Source organism: Crocodylus siamensis, chromosome 1 (assembly GCF_052110815.1).
Source record: "Crocodylus siamensis isolate JL-2025a chromosome 1, ASM5211081v1, whole genome shotgun sequence".
Lineage (NCBI taxonomy): Eukaryota > Metazoa > Chordata > Crocodylia > Crocodylidae > Crocodylus > Crocodylus siamensis.
This window is the reverse complement of record NC_143395.1, coordinates 212,817,580-212,834,994: the sequence shown is the minus strand read 5'-3', so window position 1 is coordinate 212,834,994 and position 17,415 is coordinate 212,817,580. Positions and strand designations below refer to the sequence as shown.

Genomic DNA, 17,415 nt, shown 5'->3' with positions numbered 1-17,415 from the left:
CAATCACTTGATGAAGGACTACCAAGTCCTGGGGAGCAAGCTGAAGGAGATAGGGGCACAGATGGTCTTCTCATCTGTCTTGCCAGTGAGCAGATGCGGATGACACCATGAGTCCTATGGCTTCAGAAATGGTGTCTCAAGGCAGGCTTTGGCTTTTTGGACCACAGCCCATACTTCAGGACAAGAGACATGCTTGAGCGGGATGGGCTCCACCTCTCCCCCAAAGGTAAGTGCATGTTCTCTTTCAGATTGGCCGATGTCCTCCAGCGGACTTTAAACTAGGCCCAGCGGGGGAAGGGGAAGTTGAGGACGGAGGGAGCCATGGAACACCAAACAAAAAGCCACCCACAAGAACAACCCAGCCAAGACAGGCAACGAGCACAAGAAATACCCAGGTAAGAGACAGAGGGTCCAGATAGTCCTGGGATGCGGGGGGTGCATGCACCTTCAGGAAGCCTTAAATGCCTCTACACTAATGCTCATAGTATGGGGAACAAGCAGGAGGAACTTGCCCTCCTGCTAGCTAACACAAACCCAGACATAGTGGGGATCGCTGAAGCTTGGTGGGATCCAGCATATGACTGGGCAGTAAGTATCAGGGGCTATAGGCTATACAGGAGTGATAGAACAGGGAGGAAAGGTGGGGGTATGGCGCTCTGTGGCAAAGAGCAATACACATCCTCAACAAACAGCACTGGGTCAGAGAAGGGGCAGACTGAAATGCTCTGCGTCCATATACAAGGGGGTCAAGGGGATTTAATGGTAGGGGTTTACTACAGGCCACCCAACCAGGGGGAAGAGCTGGACTGGGAATTCTCAGGTCAGCTTGCAGAGGCAGTTAAGTCAAGGGACGTGGTCATCATGGGGGACCTAAACTATCCAGACATCTGCCGGGAAAAGCAGTCAGTCAGGTCTGACTGCTCACATAGGTTCCTAGCTGAGTTACAGGACCTCCATCTAACCCAGGAGGTGCACAGCCCCACCAGGGGAGATGTCTTGTTGGACCTGGTCCTGGCCACAGGTGACAATCTGGTGAGGGGACTGCAGGTGCTCGACTACCTGGGCGATAGTGACCATTGCCTACTGCAATTCACCATCCAGCACAGGGTATCAAAGGCCTGCAGCAAGGCAGCAGCCCTAGACTTCAGGAGGGCAGACTGCAATGAGGCACTGAGGTCCCAGAGGGGAGGGGAGGGGAGTTGGGAGTCCAGGAAGAATGGTTGTTCCTTAAGCAGACGATCCTCCAAGCCCAAAGGGTGACAATCTCAATGCAGATCAAAGGGGGCAAGAGTGCTCAAAAGTTCCCATGGCTCACCAAAAGCATCCATGAATGTCTCAAAGCTAAAAAGGAGGCATACACCCAGTGAAGGGAGGGACCATCACCAAGGAAGACTATACCTCTGTTGCCTGAGATTGTAGACGGGCTGTTAGGAAGGCTAAGGTGGAGATGGAACTGGGACTAGTGACCCAGATCAAGGATAACAAGAAGTGCTTTTTTTAAATACATAGGAGGTAAAAAGAAGGTACCAGGTAATGTAGGGCTTCTGCAGGATACGCTAGGAAATCTGGTGGTCACACCAGACAACAAAGCTAACCTGTTTAACAAATTCTTTGCCTCCATCTTTTTGAGCAGGGACTGCCTGCCAGGCCCAGGGTCAGTGAGGACCTAGTCAGGGAACTTCTGGTGGGACTAGATGTGTACAAATCAGCAGGTCTTGATGATCTCCACCCCAGAGTGATGAGGGAATTAGCAGAGGTCATTGTGGGATTCCTGGCATGGCTTTACGAGCACTCATAGGGCTCTGGCCAGGAGACAGAGGACTGGAAAAGGGCCAATGTGATCCCCATTTTCAAAAAGGGAGAAAGGACGACCCAGGAAACTATAGGCCCGTTAGTCTTACCTCAGTTCTGAGGAAGGTCTTTGAGAAAATAATCCAGGAGCACATCTGCGAGGGCCCAGCAAGGGAGATGATGCTTAGGGGAGACCAACATGGGTTCATTTGAGACCAGCCTGGTTACCTTCTATGACCAGGTCACAAAAGCCTTGGATGCAGGTGTCATAGTGGACGTAGTCTTTCTGGACTTTAGGAAGGCCTTCAACACTGCCTCTCACCCCATTCTCATTAAGAAATTAGGCGACTGTGGTGCTGATGCCTACACGGTCAGATGGGTCACAAATTGGCTGGAGGGCCGCACCCAGAGAGTGGTGGTGAATGGGTCTTTTTCAGCCTGGAGAGATGTGGGCAGTGGGGTCCCCCAGGGCTTGGTCCTCAGACCCGCACTGTTCAACATCTTCATCAGTGACTTGGACAAGGGGGTGAACAGCATGAGGAGAGGGACAGGCTGCAACTAGATCCAGACAGGTTACAGGGGTGGGCAGATGAGAACAGGATGGGATTCAATACTGACAAGTGCAAGGTGATACACCTGGGGAAGAAGAACCAGCAGCAGACCTACAGGCTGGGGAACTCCCTTCTCATCAGTGCAGAGACAGAAAAGGATCTTGGAGTCATTATTGATGCCAAGATGAACATGGGCCGGCAGTGTGGGGATGCAGTCAGGAAGGCTAACTGCATCTTGTCAGGCATCCACAGATGCATCATGAGCAGGTACAAGGAGGTGATCCTCCCACTCTGTGAGACACTGGTCAGGTCGCAGTTGGAGTACTGCATCCAGTTCCGGGCGCCGCACTTCAAGAGGGATGTGGACAGCATCGAGGGGGTCCAGAGGAGGGCCACTAGCATGATCAGGGGCAAGAAGGCAGGACCTATGAGCAGAGGCTATGAGACCTGAACCTGTTCAGCCTGCACAAGAAAAGGCTGAGGGGGGATCTGGTGACTGTCTACAGACTGGCCAAGGGGGACCAGCAGGCTATGGGAGAGTCCCTGTTCCCTCAAGCACTACTGGGAGTAACAAGGAATAAGGGCCATAAGTTGACAGAGGGTAGATTCAGGCTAGACATCAGGAAGCGCTACTTCACAGTTAGGGTGGCTAGGATCTGGAACCAATTTCCAAGGGAAGTTGTGATCACTCCTACCCTGGGGGTCTTCAAAAGGAGACTGGATAATCACCTTGCCAGTGTCATTTGACCCCAGTACTCTTTCCTGCCCATGGCAGGAGGTTGGACTTGATGATCTGCTCAGGTCCCTTCCAACCCTACTAACTATGAAACGGCTCTTTGTACAATTCAATTTCACCCTGCTTTTATTATTCTAGGCCTAAAAGTCATCCAGTTCTTCCTCTAGGATATTTTGATCCTCTTCTGTATTGACAATTCCTTCCAGTTTGGTACATATTAGCCACTTCCTGTGCCAGTCATCAATGAAAATATTAGAAAAGATCTGTTCCAAGCTGATCCCTTGAGGAATTCCACTAGCAACTTCCCTGCAGTACAGCTCATTGTCATCTCCCATTTAGCTGTTTCCTTACCAGCCCCACAGTTCTTGTACTAATCCCCATCTTCTCCAAAAGTATTAGTACTCACACATGCTGATACCCAGACAGATTAAATAAACACATTTTCTTTGTTTGAAGAAAAATCAGTTCATCAAAGAAACATACTGGATTAGTCTGTCACAATCTACCCATGATAAAAATCAAGGTTTTATACTATTTTTTGTTTACTCCCTGTAACAGGGATCCAGAGGCCCCTGTTACTTTAAGACAGAAACCACAGCAGCTTTCTCCCCAGGTGAGTGAAGGCAGCTGGACAGGGGCTCTCCGCAAGAGATTAAGTGTCCAGAGACCTATAAACTTCAAGTGCCTATTGTGTGGCTAGCTGCCTAATAATAGGACAACAGGGCAGAGCCCTGAGTAGGCAGCAAGGGAGCTGTTGCAGCTTGGCCAGAGAAACAGCAGCCGGCTTCTCTGGAGACTGAGAGGTCAGACCTGTAGCCAGGCAGGAGTGCACCTGACCAGGAGAGGACCCCAGGAGATATAATTCTGGGTCATCGAGACAGAGGGGTCAGTGCAGTTTTGTGAACTTTGAGGGAAAGAGCTCCTGCCAGCTCAGGCTGGCAAGGAATGAGAGCTGCAGGCCATGTCAAGTACTTTCAGAGCTAAGAAAGCCAGTGAGCAGGGAGGAGTCTTCTGCAGTGGCATGGTGACCCAGGGGGTACTTTGAGGCTTTATTGGGAAGTGGTTGCTTGCATTTCTGTTTTAGTTTTAAACCAGAGGACAAAGTGGTGGCTCTAGGGATAGTAAGGAAATCACACAGGGGTGCCTGAGGGATACACCAGGTTTTGAGCTGTACCAGGGACAGGGGCACAAGACAGAGGCAGGCTGAGGCTGAGAGAGCTGGAGCCTGAGCCCAGAGGAAGCAACACAGGTGGCCTGAGGCTGATGAGAAGCTGAGACAAAGGCCCAGCCAGAGCAAGTGGGCCCAGGCTACAAGTCTACAGCCAGAGTAACCTGTAGGCTAACGCCAACAGAGCCAAAACCTATATAAGAAAGTAAACAGCAACTGAGTGACACCTGCAAGGAATGGGTGTGGCTATGGGGGAGGCTGGAGGTCGTGATTAACACCCTGAAAGCAATGTAGGGCTTGTGGGCAGGACTGGTGCCAACTAGGCTTGAGCCATAGAGGTGAACTGATGCTCATACTGGGATGCTGCGGTCCCAAAACACTAAGTCACATCAAGGCATGGCAGGAAAGGTAAAAGGGGAAGGTACTCCAAGGAGCTGGAGTGGGAACAGAAGTTGCAGGGCCACCAGGGGGCATCATGGCTGCCTTTGGAGTTAGGTTTGCTACACTCCCATATCTGTTACTTATTCTTTTATTCAAAGTTTGTTTTAAACTCTGCTCAGACAAATAAGTCTGCAGTTACCTGGACCATGATATTTCTCCTTTCTTAAATTTAGGTCACCAACTATATAGTTTTTTTAACTCCTGATCTCACCAATTTTAGCGATTGCCTTCTTTTCTCTGTCAGTTTTCCTCTAACCCCTCTTCCAGACTTGCATGGCAATAACCAGGGCTAGATTCAAATTTTGGGGCTTTACACCTCATTTACTAATTTAGCTTGAGCCCCCAGCCAGAAATTGGGAAAATAAAGTTAACTGGGTGTTCTAATGTGAACAAACTTCACCCCTTGCAAGCAAATGTTAAACTAAAACAAATTATTACAAGGGAAAAGAGGAGCAAACATACAACTTAAGAAAACTTAACTGTTAAACTTTAATTATAATGCAAAACAGATCACAGTCACAGGCAAACTAACCAAGGGAGCTACCACCTAGCCCAGCCAGTTGGGAAGGAAGACTTGCCCAGGGCTGCCATCCAGGGACTCTACCAGCTAAGGCAACCGAGATAGCCAGTGCTGGTTAGGGAGGCACACCTTGGAGGCCCAGTTGCTCCTCACTGTTAGGGCTTGCCACTCCATTCCAGGGGCTCAGCCGAAGTAGTACGTGCTGGGTAGGAAGGCCTGCACCACAGCTGCTACCTCTTTGAGGCTGGGGAGTACTGCTAGGCTGCAATGTATGCTAGGGAGCACTGACTACTCTGGCCACTGCCTCCAGGAATCTTTGCTGCTGCTCCGCACTACAGAGTCGATGCCTCCAGGGGTCTCCACCATGCCTTCCTGGTGCTGCAGGTCCCAGCCATTAGGCCTGTGTGAGTAGGCAGCCATTTCAGATGCCAGCAATCCGATCCAGAGCTCCAGACTGGGTTCCCACTTCGATCCAGCTGAAGCAGCTCCGAAGCTTCGGAGCCACCTTGGAGATCCAGCCATAGGGTATAATGGGGAAATCAATGAAATATCTATAACTTTGTTGTTTTTTGTCCTATCTGCATGAAACCTGCAGGAGTTGTGGCCCCTGCTGAGAGAATGATGCCTGACAAGTTTCAAGAAGATTGGTGCAGGGATTCAGGGGGAACTGCACCCCAAATTCTTGAAAGTAAAACTCATGTCACATGTATGTCTTACAACACAGGGAGGTGAAAACTGCAGGGGTGGTGGCCCCTGCTCAGGCCATGAAACCTGCCAGCTGTCAAGGAGATAGGTGCAGGGGGGGTTCTGGGACCCCCCCTCCCCCATCCATGAGAATGTGATGGGCCCGTGGGGCCCTGTACCTCTAGCTGCTAACAGGCAAAACTCATGACATAGTTAGTTGCACAAGCACTTGTCTCTGTCTTGGGGCAGTTGATTGTCTGTATTGATTATTTCCTCTCCTTAGTCTGGCTTTTTTGGTAGGTGTTAATCTTTGCTAATTAACTTGTTAACATCTAATTAACACCTACTAAACCACAGATTAAGGAGAGGAAATAATCAATACAGACAATCAACTGCCCCAAGACAGACAGTCAGTTGCACAAGTACCCATGTTACGAGTTTTGCCTGTCAGCAGCTAGGGGTGCAGGGCCCCAGAAGCCCTGCACCGGTCTCCTCAACAGCTGGCAGGCTTCACGGCCACAGCAGGGGCTAGCAAGCCTGCAGCTTTCATCTTGCTTAATACACAGTGTCACCCATGTCATGAGTTTTGCCTGTTAGCAACTTAAGTGCAGGGGTTTGGGGGGAACTGCACCTCATCTCCTTGAAACTTGGCAGGTTTTGCAGCCTCACCAGGGGCCACCATCCCTGCAGCTTTCACCCCCCTGTGATGTAACACATACACTTGACAATTCATAGAGCCATTTACCCTGGATTTTGATTCTAATAAATTTACACCATGGAAAGAAGGGGACATAATCTTCCCCTCTGTGCAGCATTGGTCAGGCCACAGCTGGAGTACTGCATCCAGTTCTGGGCACCGGACTTCAAGAGGGATGTGGACAACTTTGAGAGGGTCCAGAGGAGGGCCACTCATATGATTAGGGGCCTGCAGGTAAAGCCCTATGAGAAGAGACTGAGGGTCCTGGATCTCTTCAGCCTCTGCAAGAGAAGGCTGAGAGGTGATGTCGTGGCTGTTTACAAATTCACCGCAGGGGGGCAGCAAGAAATCAGAGAAGCTCCGTTTACCAGGGCAACCCTTAGAATAACCAGGAACAACGGCCACAAACTGATGGAGAGCAGATTCAGGTTAGACATCAGGAAGAACTTCTTTATGGTAAGCGTTGCCAGGCTCTGGAATGGGCTCCCAACGGAGGTGGTGCTCTCCCCTACCTTGGGGGTTTTCATATGACCCCAGCGGTCTTTTCTGCCCAGGACAGGGGATCAGATTTGATGATCTACTTAAGTCCCTTCTGATCCTAACAACTCTGAAACTGCTCTATCAAGCTTGTTGCTGTCAGTAGGCATCACACCTAGCCACTAGATGGCAGGGAAGCCAGTTTTAGTTGAACTAACACAGAGGTAGGCAATGATTTGGATTGGCAGGCCACTTAATGACTTTTGGTGACCTGTCAAGGGCCACACCTCTCTGTGTCCCCCCCACCCTGTCCCTCTCTCCCAGGTCTGTGACCCGCCTGCCATTTTAACATGCTCCACCACCAGCCCCGTGGCCAGCATCCACCTACCTGCAGCCTTAGTGCCCCTTCTCTCCCGCAGTCCAGACATGGAAGATTCCTGCCGCATCAATAGCTGCCCCAAAAGCGACCAACAGCTTCCAGGCCAGGGCTTCAGGCAAAGTGGGGGAAGGGAAGAGGTGTGTTACAGCTACACATGGGTTCAGGCTGGTGGCAGCTTCGGCCCAAAGGAAGAGAAAGAGCACCCAGCACTCCAGAAGCAGCCCTGGGCAGGTGCCTGCCAGATCCATTCATCTGCCCACAGACCAGATCCAATCAAATGGCAGGCTGAATATGGCCCGAGGGCCATACTTTTGCCTGCCCCTGAACTAGCAGCTCATCAGTTGTTGTGGATAGCAGTCCCTCAATACAATACAATCATGAGAGTCTTCCAGTAAATAGGGAAATCATTGATGAGTCAGTATATGACTGAAGAGTCTGGTTTGAGGTCCACATGTTTGACTGCAGATGTGGCAAATAGTTACTGGAGGTAGGAGTAAATCCTGGTGACATCGGGTCACAGCTCTTCCCCTTCGTCTGTCGCATCCATCTGCCTCCATAGCAAAGTGAGTTTGCGGGAATGATTGATGCCTTATTGTACATCATGGTGCCAGTGGGGACTTTTCAGTGCTTGAGTCTCCCTAGTATTGATGTTAATGTTACACTTCTTCAGGTTGGCCTTCAAAGCATGAAGGATTTGTGCCTCCTGAGACTGGGGGGGCATGGTGACTGACCACAAATGGCAGCAGGAGTGTTGGTGGCAGGGGGATGGCTATGGTCTGGTTGCTGGGGTGGCACATGCCTCCTTTGACCAAGGTGGCACCAGTCAGCCATGAGTGTGGATCCCAGCATGGCTGGAATAGGAGCCTTGTGGAATGGATACCTGCCCCAACAGCTCTGGGACTGAGCTGCACACAGTGGCTGATCCAGCTAGTCCAGGACCCATGCCTGCAAGCACCACATGCAGATTGGGTGCCAAACTGGCTGGAGCAGGCTCTGTGTGACACACATCCCAGAGCAAGCACCACTTGTGGTGCACACCGGCTGGGGCAGCAACTATGTGCAGTACAATGTCTACTTGACTACATCTGGTGCCTGTTTCAGCCATTCCAGGATCCACAAAGCATGCAGTGTGGGTCCCAGACCAGCTGGAGCAGCTGCTGGATCAGGTATGCTGCAGGAGGGGATGGGCAAAGGGGCCTGTGGGCCAGATCTGACCCATGGACTTCCCTGTGCCACAGGTGCATGCCGTGCCCCATATGGGTCTTATCTGGTACTCAAGTGAAGTTCATCCATCAAGGAGAGGCCTCTTTCTATGAATGACTTTCAGTGAGTGGATATTCCTAAAGCATCTTCATAGCATGAGCCCTTGAACTACCTCTTCAATTTCATAAGCTCCAAGGACCAGAACAAAATCTACTGAAGTTCCCCTGAGCCTCCATTCTTCTAAGAATCTTCTGGAGCTTGGCATCTTTGATCCACTCCAACAGGAATCAGGCAGTGTCATATGTAGAGGCATAAAGAAAAAAATCTGTGGATTTTCCTCTGTTCCCATGAGGACCCTTTTCCGCCCTAGATTTTTCTTAGTAAGTTAAAAATTTCTCTTTTCTTTTCCTCCAGTCACATAAGCAATTTGACTCTTCCTGGTGTGGTGTGAAGCTCAGGTTATCTCCTAGGTATCCTTCCTTTTTGTTGAATATTGTTCCATCTCCTATTCTCTCTTGCAGTCCCCCTGTGTATCATCTTCAGACCACCTTGGGCTTCACTTGCCTGACTGACTGCACCCTTTCTGCTGCTGGGACTGGCTTCTCTTCTCTTTCTTGCCATCCCATTTCCTGCCTGATGTTTCTCTTCATCTTACAGGGCAGTAAGATGGATTTTTTTTTCTTTTCCAAAAATGTATTGGCTTTAAAGTTTCTTAAAAGTTAAGGGTTTGAAAACTATCTAAAAGTGTTGCAAATGTCATTTCTCTTTGATACAGCGGGATGACATAGGGCAGAAAGATTTTATTGGCACTCATTCAAGAACTTGTGTTAACAATAGGTATATTGGAATCACTGGTATATTCATAATTTGAAAACATAAGTCAGGTCCAGGTGACTGTGCTAAACTATACCAGCTCCCAACTTAAATCCCCCAAAAGGAGGGGTGGAGGAGTAGGTAAGGAGAAGTAAGCCCAGGAGCTGAGCTCTGGCAAAGCTTTAAGGCAAAATGCATTGTAGCTATGGAGCAACAGTAGGTTGATTTACAAGATGGATAAACACGAGGTATGTGTGTTGCTATTCTGTGTGTACATTAACACGTGCAAACCAGCCTAATGTGTAACAAATACAAAAAACACTTAAAACAAGAAAACAAAAGCAGTCCATGATGCAAAACTACTTCTAGACATTGGGAGCACAAATGTACTGCACAGGAAGCATGTTCAGTGAGCATGCATTTTTGTGGAAAGAGGGCCTCATTCAAAGCCTGAGGCAGCCAGTGGGCATTCTTCATTGACTTCCATGGGCTTTGTACCAGACCCTGGTAACGGCAGTCCTGTTCATCCAATAGGCAAGTTCATCAGTTATGGATGGAACCCAGCTTTATGCCACATATGTCTTCACAGGAAATGAGGAAGGAAACTAGCAGAAGCCCAAGCAGACCACAGCGAATCTTCAGTTAAAATGTGAAACACTTAAAGGGATTTGTTACACGTTAATTGTAGATGGCTAAGGTCATAGGTGGTGGAAGGCCAGGACTAAAGGTGCTTAGCCCCTCCCAACTAATTTTGCAGTGGCCAGCAACAGCAGCAGCACCATGGTGCTGCCAACCTGAAGTGCCTGGTGCCACTCAGCACTATTGCAATGCCGCACTGCTGCGGCACTGCACCCAGCACCACCGCCACATACAGCACCAGTGTGTGCTGGCCTTGCAACAGCCCTCAGCCCTCCCAAATAATATTTTCTCCAGCCGCTACCAACTAAGGGGCTTCTTAGCCCCTGGACTGCCCACACATCAAGATATGTAAAAGTAGTTTCATAGTTTCATAGTAGCTAGAGTCGGAAGGGACCTAGGTAGATCATCTAGTCCGACCCCCTGCCTTGGCAGGAAAGAGCACCGGGGTCAGATGACCCCGGCAAGGTGCTCATCTAACTTCCTTTTAAAAATCCCCAGGCTAGGAGCCTGCACCACTTCCCCTGGAAGCCGGTTCCAGGCCCTAGCCGCCCTGACTGTGAAGTAGCGCCTCCTAATATCTAATCTAAACCTACCCTCCGCCAGCTTGTGACCGTTATTCCTGGTCACTCCTGGCAGCACACGGGGGAACAGGGACTCCCCCAATACCTGCTGATCCCCCCTGACCAGTTTGTAGCAGGCCACAAGGTCCCCCCTTAACCTTCTCTTGTGGAGGCTAAACAGGTTCAGGTCCCGTAGCCTCTCCTCATAAGGCCTGCCCTGCTGACCCCTGATCATACGAGTGGCCCTCCTCTGGACTCTTTCCATATCGTCCACGTCCCTCTTGAAGTGTGGCACCCAGAACTGGACGCAGTACTCCAGCTGCGGCCTGACCAGTGCCGCATAGAGGGGGAGGATCACCTCCCTGGACCTGCTCGAGATGCATCTGTGGATGCATGACAGGGTACGGTTGGCCTTCTTGACTGCCTCCCCACACTGCTAGCCCATGTTCATCGTGGAGTCAATGACGACTCCAAGATCCTTTTCCGTCTCCGTGCTGGCAAGAGGGGAGTTCCCCAACCTGTAAGTGTGGTGCCGGTTCTTCCTCCCCATGTGCAACACCTTGTTAAACCCCATCCTATTCTCATCCGCCCACCGTTGCAACCTGTCAAGGTCAGCTTGTAGCCTATTGCACCCTTCTAGTGCACCCACATCCCCCCACATCTTAGTGTCATTGGCTTAGTTTTAAGCACCCTTTAGGCTTTTTAAAGTTCTGCCACTCCATGGCAGGTTTCACTCTGATTTATGTTAGCCAGCTCACATTCCATGACTCCCCAGAGATAAGCTGCTCAAGTTTCAATCCTCCATCATCCCAGGGTGCAGTGTCCTCTCCCTTCCTGTTCTGTGTGGACAACTCACAACCGTAGCTCTTAGGCCCATGCTCACCATCCCTCTAGTGGTAAGTCATAGCTCTGCAGGTTGGGGACAGTCAGAGAAGGGTTTTAGTGTGAACATGCAACTACTCGGAACACTGATCGACATTTGAGAAGCTTAAAATCTGCATTGTGTAACAAGGCCCAAACACTTACCAGGCTTATCCATACCCAAAAAGGGCCTTCTTGCAAGACTTCCTCAGGGGGTCATACTTGAAGATCTGTTGAGGTCCCTTCCTACCCTAGCATCTATGAATCTAATAAGCATCTGCACACAGAAAACAATAGGGTTGAGAATATGTTTTATATAATACAATACTCATATGGACATGGGTCCAATATCAATGTTGGGAAATAATTACTAAAGAGCTTATGTTCTTCATTTTGGCCCCAGACTGATAAAGGTTTTAGGCGTGTTCTTATATCCAAATACAGACAGTCACTGAAGTTTAAAGGACTTAAAGCAGGTATTTAAATGCTTTGTTGAACTGAGGCTAGAGGGAAGATTTAGAAAATTTTGTAACTTCCCCAAACGATAAAGAATTTGTACTAGATTGCTCACTTATGCATTTCTGATCCTAAAATTATCTCTGCCCTGTTCCAGATTCTTATGCCTTCTACTGAGGGACCAGAGCTGCTGGAAAAAAGCTACAAAAATATTTTTGTAATGACAAAAGTGTAATTTTTTCCAATTTTCCACACTCATAAGAAATGAGAAAACTCTTTCTTAGATACTGAAGATGGCCCCCATCACTTGAATACTAGAATGCTTCAGAATCATCAATGTGCTTAAACTATTTGAGTTACACTTGCAACTCAGGAAAGGGTTAGTGTGAATGTGTGTCCTGTAGAGCTAGAGAATATAACAACTGTATGTCTTATAGCCAAAGTTTGCCCAACTGGTAAAGCTAGTAGAGAAACAGAAAATGCTACCCAATAGATGGAGGTGGGAATCTTTGCTTTGAAGGTGATTCTCTTCTGGCTATTTTGAGCAGAAAAAAAATGGCCCTGTGGTCCAAAGGAGACAGGTGCTAACCCAGTGACATAAATGGGGGGGAAAAATAGGGGCAACCACCTTGGGCAACAATTTGGGGAGAAGGGAGTTAAAAAAAAACAACAGCTGTAGATAACAGCTGCATATTTGCATTTACATTTGTAAACAAGAAGTCACTGCTTCCACTTTGCCACTGTGTCCCTACACTGCTGTGCTAACCTGTAACTTGAAAGACCTAGAACTAGTTCCTGCTGCCATACCTTGTTCACTACTATGACCCCCGATTGCTTGTTCCAGCATGACACTTATGGTATGTCCACTGCCTCAATGACATGCCCAGGTGCACCACCATGAAATAGATTCTTCCTGTCCCTTCATATGCCTCATGCTCCCAATCTCCAAATACAATGCATCTTCTTTCTAGTGTGTCCCTGAGCCTGCATGCACTACATTGAAGACTGCAAGCCCTAGCACAGCATTGAGCCACACACTCAGGGTTGATCCAAGGTGGCTACACTGCCTCATTGCTGGGGTTCGGCATCTGTAGAGCAGGAGCGAGTGGGCGGGGACAGCTTCCCAGAAGCACCCATGGGAATGCGCTCTGTGCCTCCATTCCCAGCCCAAACCACAGGATAAGAGCACTTCCCCTCCTCACAGGTTTGCATGAGAGGAAATATATTAAAGACAGTGAAATCAGTGGGACTGGGATGGTGTGGGTCATGTAAGTACTACAGATAAAAGCCTTGAAATCAAAATGGCTTGAATTCTAATACAAAACAGAACGCACACCAGCAGAATAAACATGGTAGTGACTCCACCTGTGTCTGCATCACAGCAGCATTCATCACCATTTGAGTGCTATGTGTTTTATGGAATATCAATTTATTACTTGACACTTCTAGGGTGCATTCATCTAACTTCTGCACACACGTATTTTTGCTCTGCCAGTTAAATTACTGTAAGATAGCATCACATTATTGAATATATATCTCAATTATAGTATCAAAGTCTCAAACCCTCACATTCTATTCACCATGAGCAGGGAGAGGTCATTAGCCGTATTAGTCTGAAGTCAGGCAGAAGGCAGGTAGAGATACTTCTTATAGACTAACTAAGATAGAGAAGGCATGCATACAAGCTTTTGTGAACTTGAGTTCACTTCATCGGATATTGTGAAAAAACATCATGGGCACTCAGAAAATCCATACACAGTTTGGTCATTTATGATATTTTGGTAATACCTGCACCTACTGCAGAATGCCTGCTAGGCAGCATAAAGTCATACAGATTATTATTTTACAGCTTACCAATACAGCATTGTATGGTTCTGCACTGGATCGGCCTCTTATTTAATGTGTGGAGGCCAAATCACTTCACTGCAAATGCATGAATGACGTGTGCTCCCAGCCACTGGGGCGGGGGGCATAGCAGCGGCAGGAGCGCGGTGGCAGTAAGTGGGAGCTCCTGCAGACGCTGCTGGTTGTGGTGGGGAAGGGGTGGCGTGTGGCCACCGCCCACAGGTGCTGCCTTTTTGTAGGGGGTACACTGCCACACTCAGGGGGTGCATGTGCACCTGCATGCACTCCCTACGCATCACCCATGCTGCAACGTCTTAGTTTCTCAAGATAGTAATAATGACTGGCCCCGCAGTGCATCATGAATTATTCCCGGATATTCATAAAGCTCCTAAAAGCTCTAGGATGGGGTTTTCAAGAGTTCAATATTTCTCTCTTAAAAGTTAATGGGAGTTTTTCCAGTAACTTCAAGGGAAGTAGATCAGTATCATTCACTTTTGAGAAAAACCATCTTGCTGTGTTGCACAGGCAGCTAGAAGGAGGAGCACGGGGGGTGGGGGGCATGTGACCCCCTGACAGGGCCATTCACACCACCAACGGCACTGTGGGCACCCACCAATGGCATCTGCAAGTGACTGCCACCTCCACTCCTGCCGCCAACAGCGTCTGCATGTGCCCACCCAGACTCAGGAGGCAACAGTCACCCATGCTCTGTTGTTTAAGATACCCCAAATTGTAAAGGGCTAAGAGTCATGCTGAGGGGGATCAGGGAATGAAAAAGCTGTCTCAGCTCCCATTTTATCTCTTGTTTGCAGACTAGTACAAGATTCTTTCCATTGGTATATAGTCCATGGCATGTCTATATTTCCTTTGCCTGCAGTCTGGTTAACTTAATGACATGTACCTTTAAAACTGTAAAGAACACCTTTTACTGACATATCATGCAGGCTAAAAGTCCCGAACATGATGAGAGCTGAACAATGAGCTTTAGATGAGAACTGTAAATCAAAGAACACTGTTGTTTATTCTCTTTGTAAGACACCCTGGCTTTGCTATTACAGAAAGGATCTGTTCCTGCTCCCACTGAAGTTAGGGACAACTCTAGTGGGCTTCTGTAGAAGCAGGATCAGGACGAATATGAACACACAGTTTGGAACACAGCCTAAAAGATTTCAGTGACTGGAAAACTTGTCACTCTCAATAAAAAAATTCACCATGAGCACTGGACAAGGACAGATTTACTATGACAAAAGTCATTACACACACACACTCACTCGTATACTTTAACACTGGTAAAAATATTACTGTATTTTCTTGCATATGGCAAAATCAGCTTCCCCACTTAATACATGCACCCCAGTTTTTACGGGAAGGTGTGTATATGTAAGAATATATGTTATTATATGTAGTGGTAAATACTGTATGCTACACTGATTGTTTGCATTGATCTAAACTAGGAATTTTTGATATTTTAAATAAGGGTGTGATTTTAAACCTGCTTAGATAAATTGATGCCAACCCATCTTATTTCCATTTAAATCAAAATCATATAGATTTGGTTTATTTTGATTTGGGATCAGATTAGCCTACACTGAAATAAACCATTTCTATACTACACTAAATATCCACATGGGAGTTTGCTCTCTCTTGACTATATCAGTTTAAAAAGCAATGTTATTAACTAGATGCAACTTCTGAATATAGATAAGATCTACCTCCTCATCTGTCAAAATTCCTCCTAAACATGCATATCTTCTATAAAATATCTTGGGTACAACTTAGCAAAGGAAACATGTACCACGAAATTCCCCATGCGGTTTTGTGATCAAACCCCAGCAGGTTACAGGGGTAACTGGATTGCTTGCCCACTCTAGGTTAGAAGTTCCTTGAGATTAGTCTCTTCCAGGCCAGCGCCCAACTTGGCACAAGGATTCTGAACTCAGGAACTTCTCTTGCATTTTGGAGAGTGCCATACACACTGAATTAGAAGCATGATCCACTTCCAGAATGACATTTTGTCTTCCTAAGACTCTGAGAATGAATCATTTACCTAAGTTCCAAGTTCACAGCAAACAAGCAAGGGTCAGCAGCCAAGCCTTGTTACTGCCGTTGCATAAATAGTGTGTGCGCACTATGGTGAGGCGGTTGTTCTCATATGAATTCTGCATACTGGCATCTGTAACTATGTGGCAGCAGACTCATGGATCATTGACTGGGCCACCAGAGTGGGAGCTGTACATTCTGGGTTCTCATCCCAGATCTACTATAAGCTTGTTATTCAGATTGGTCCGCTGCTTCACATCTTGGTTTCCCTGACCAGAAAACGGGGAGAACAACTCTGATCTACTTTGAGATCCACAAATGAAAAGATGCTGTATGAGAACTTAGGTATTTTTCAGGCTGAACAATTTGCAAAGTGGGTGAAAGCCCACAGTAGCCTTGGAGGTGGGAGGGGCTTTCTCCTATTGAGAGTCCCTTACCATTCTGTAGTCTCACAGCAATAAATAACTTCTTCTAATGTATCTTACAGCCAGGAATATAAGGGTGTGGGAATGGCTGGTACACATGTCTAAGGGAACATGAACCCTCCTCAACAACGTGTATTCTGGCTTTAAGAGACTTTGCATGCTTCCTTTCCCTCACTGCACAGGATACACAATGCACAAGCAGCATTAACAACATTCTACAATTGCACTGGTTTTCTTTAGCCTGCAGTTGCTAGTAGTCCGCTAATACTGTCATATACACTAATTACACAAGGGAGAGTGCAGCACTCACCTGCCGTTCTTGGTCACGATCATCTCATTAGTGACTTCCCGGAACCTCTGCCAGAGTGCAGCATCTTCTAAGACCACCTGGAGCTGTTTCTCAGTGGGGTCCCCTTTGTTTCTCCCAGCCTGGAGTTCGTTCTCCACAACATTGAGGAGCCTGGAGACTGTGCAGTCACTGGGCTTCTTACACCCCAAATCAGCCATGGTGACTTTACTGTCATTAACTTCAGGTGGCTAAAAAAAAAATAAACCCAAAACAAAACAAACCAAAAAAAACCCCAAACACAAAAAAAATAAAATAAACCCCCCCCACCAAAAAAAACAAACCACCAACAAAACCTAAGTAGACTTAAACCCAAGCCAATTAATTAGCTACAAGCTAACAACTCTGCTCTTCTTGTTCGTTTGCCACCGACTTGTTCTTCAGCCCTTAGAAGTCACAATGGGACAGTGACACCAGTGTGTTAAGGTTTACATACACACGTACATACAAAAAGAGGGCTATCTTCTAATTACTTGTCAGGTCAGGTGGGTGGCAATCTGATTACGCAATTGGCTGCCTCAAAAGAAGAGTCCTCCATCCAAATTAGCAGGCTTTTATCTTTTTTTCCAACCTGAAGTGGGTCTAATTGTTCTGCTTGAGAACCAGGTTTCCATTAATGAAAAAATATTTCATTTCCAGACTGAAACAATGCATGGAAATTGCATTCATGGTGATGTGAATGCCCGCTGAAGGTAGGAAGCAAGCAGGCAACAGTCAAGGCTGTTACAGAAAAATGCTGGCGTTATATTTTTGTTATAAACACAGAACTGCCTGCCCCACTCT

At 47.6% G+C, this 17,415-nt stretch overlaps 1 protein-coding gene across 2 annotated transcripts in view; it reads right to left on the bottom strand.

Moving 5' to 3' along the window:
* Nucleotides 1-16,817, bottom strand: part of TBX19 (T-box transcription factor 19) — a 35,141-nt gene extending 18,324 nt beyond the window's left edge. The window contains exon 1 of one of the 2 annotated variants that reach the window (XM_090031580.1): nucleotides 16,597-16,817. In XM_090031580.1, the coding sequence (XP_089887706.1) occupies nucleotides 16,597-16,793 (197 nt within the window). In that variant the 5' untranslated portion in view covers nucleotides 16,794-16,817. The remainder of the gene's footprint in view (nucleotides 1-16,596) is intronic. The other variant, XM_090031579.1, reaches the window with a different exon arrangement.
* Between the last annotated feature and the right edge of the window lie 598 nt (nucleotides 16,818-17,415).